The sequence below is a fragment of the Dipodomys ordii genome, unplaced genomic scaffold (assembly GCF_000151885.1).
Source record: "Dipodomys ordii isolate 6190 unplaced genomic scaffold, Dord_2.0 Scaffold127, whole genome shotgun sequence".
Lineage (NCBI taxonomy): Eukaryota > Metazoa > Chordata > Mammalia > Rodentia > Heteromyidae > Dipodomys > Dipodomys ordii.
The window spans coordinates 7,477,081-7,479,137 of record NW_012267343.1 but is presented as its reverse complement, the minus strand read 5'-3'; the positions used below and the strand labels follow the sequence as shown (position 1 = coordinate 7,479,137).

Here is a 2,057-nt window from a genome sequence, read left to right as displayed (position 1 = left end):
TCAGCTTCTTGGTATCCATTTCGTTGGAACGGTTTGTTTATGGTCCCAAGGGGTTACACCACGGAAACCCACCCCTTAAAGCAATCCTTTAAAAGTGTGGAAATAAATGCAAAAAAACAGCAACCGTGAACAAAACGCCCCCCCCAAAAGAAATGTAAATAAAGACGGGATGTGCCTGGCACAAAGTATGCAACTCTAAAAAAGCACCTCAGCTATGATTGGACAAGGAGTTCTCAGCTTTTAGAAGGCCGAGGTGGTGTGTGTGTGTGTGTGTGTGTGTGTGTGTGTGGTGGGGGTCTCCCCCAGAAGAATGCACGAACGTGGTGTGCGCACACTTTGGGGGGTGTTCCAGCACTGCCGGCCAAATTCCTGGGACTGGACAGCTGCAGCTGAACACAGGGGTGCGCGGGTGTGGCGGCAGCTGCGCCGGCCCCGCGAGCCCTGCGAGTCCCGCCGTCTCTCCCGGGCTCCCCGGCACCAGGACCACAAGGCTGAGTGAGTCCCCGCAGCCCGGGGTGCTCTGCCCCCTGCAGGAAGCCGCGCGGAGCTATGCGGCTCCCTCCCACCTCCCCAGCCCAGCTCGGGTCTGGGACTTTTCCTCAAGTTTGTTGAAACCAGACACCTTGCTCGACCGTGCCCGCGTGCAGCCACGATTTAAAAGGCCGCCTTCAGAGACCCTCCCCGCTCCCTCCCCACCCCACCAGCAGAGACTTCAAAAGGCCCGGCGGGCACCGCGGGCCCCAGCACCTATGAGCCGCCCTCCGGAGCCCGGATCTCGCGCCAGAGCCGCAGGACCACGAGTGGCCCGAGTCTGAGCGCAGGCGGACCGGGCTGGCGGTGCAGGCCCGCGCGCCCATGCCCCTCCCGGCGCCGCTGCGCTCCGGGCGCCCGCGCCGCCGCGTTTAGGGAAGGGGACCACGCACCCCCGCCCCCGAGCCCGGGGCGGCGGGGACCCATGAATACAAATGCCGTTAGGCGCCCGTGGAAGGGTCGACCGGCCAGCCTCGCACTTAGGGACCCAGTAAGTGCTGTGAGGGGTTGGGGGGTGGGTCCTTGGAGCGGTGGGAAGTACTGGTATGAGTGTGTGTGTGTGTGTGTGTGTGTGTGCGCGCGTGCACGCGTAAAGGTGCTTGCGTTCGCGGACGTGGGTCCCAACCTGGGGAGTCATGCATGCATGCGCGTGCTCAGTGCAGGTGAGGGTGTGCGCGCGTGAGCGTGTGCCCCTGGAGTGTGTGTGCGCGCGCGCGCGCGTGGAGGGAGAGCTGGTTATGATCGTGTGCATTTGTGCGTGTGGAGGCAATCATCGCGTGCATGGACTTGCATGTGTGAAGTCTGGGGGTGCACGGAAGGGCAAGGCAGACATCCCCGAGATGTGTTTCCCAGGAAGAGTGCGTGGCAGTGCCCGCACGTGTGTATGTGTGTGTGTGTGTGTGTGTGTGTTCCTAAACGAGTTAGCTGAAGTGGAGGTGAGGAGTGTGTGTGTGTGTGTGTGTGTGTGTGTGTGTGAATTTGTCCGGGACTTTGCGGAAGGTCAAGCCTGCCGCCCGGTGTCCCAGTGTGGGGTGCCCAGAGTCTTGAGGGGCCTCGGGAGGGCTAACCCCCCCTTCTACAGAAGGCGACCAATGTTCTTGTGAAGGGTGGGGGAGGGGGGTCTCAGACACTGGTGTTCGTGGGAGTCGGGACACCAAGTCCCGGTCTCAGTTCTGTGCCTGGAACTCTGGGATCCCCTCGGGAGTAGAGTCGGTTCCCCTTTCTCCCTCTACCCCCTCCCCCAGCTGTGCCCCCCCCATTTCGAGTACCCTCAGTCTCACGAGCCCCAAACTCCTGGTCTCAGGACTGCGACCAAGCGTACCGCAACCGTGGGCAGCCACGTCTCCGTGCGTACTCCGTTTCCCGATCTTTCTGAGGTGGAGGAGGACGAGGACGAGGAGGAGGGGAGGGAGGGGGCGGGTGTCCCAGCCTGGGCTGTCGCGGGCCGGCTGGGGCTGTGTTCCCGACTGTGGCCGGCAGAGGGCAGCAAGGGGCAGCGGAGGGCGGCCCGGCGCGGGGAGGGGGGG

The 2,057-nt window shown here is 63.3% G+C and overlaps 1 protein-coding gene across 1 annotated transcript in view; it reads left to right on the top strand.

Annotated features, from left to right (window-relative positions):
- The first annotated feature begins 310 nt into the window (after positions 1-310).
- Positions 311-2,057, top strand: part of Col27a1 (collagen, type XXVII, alpha 1) — a 114,098-nt gene continuing 112,351 nt past the window's right edge. The window contains exon 1 of the mRNA XM_013030114.1: positions 311-495. Coding sequence (XP_012885568.1) covers positions 311-495 — 185 coding nt within the window. The remainder of the gene's footprint in view (positions 496-2,057) is intronic.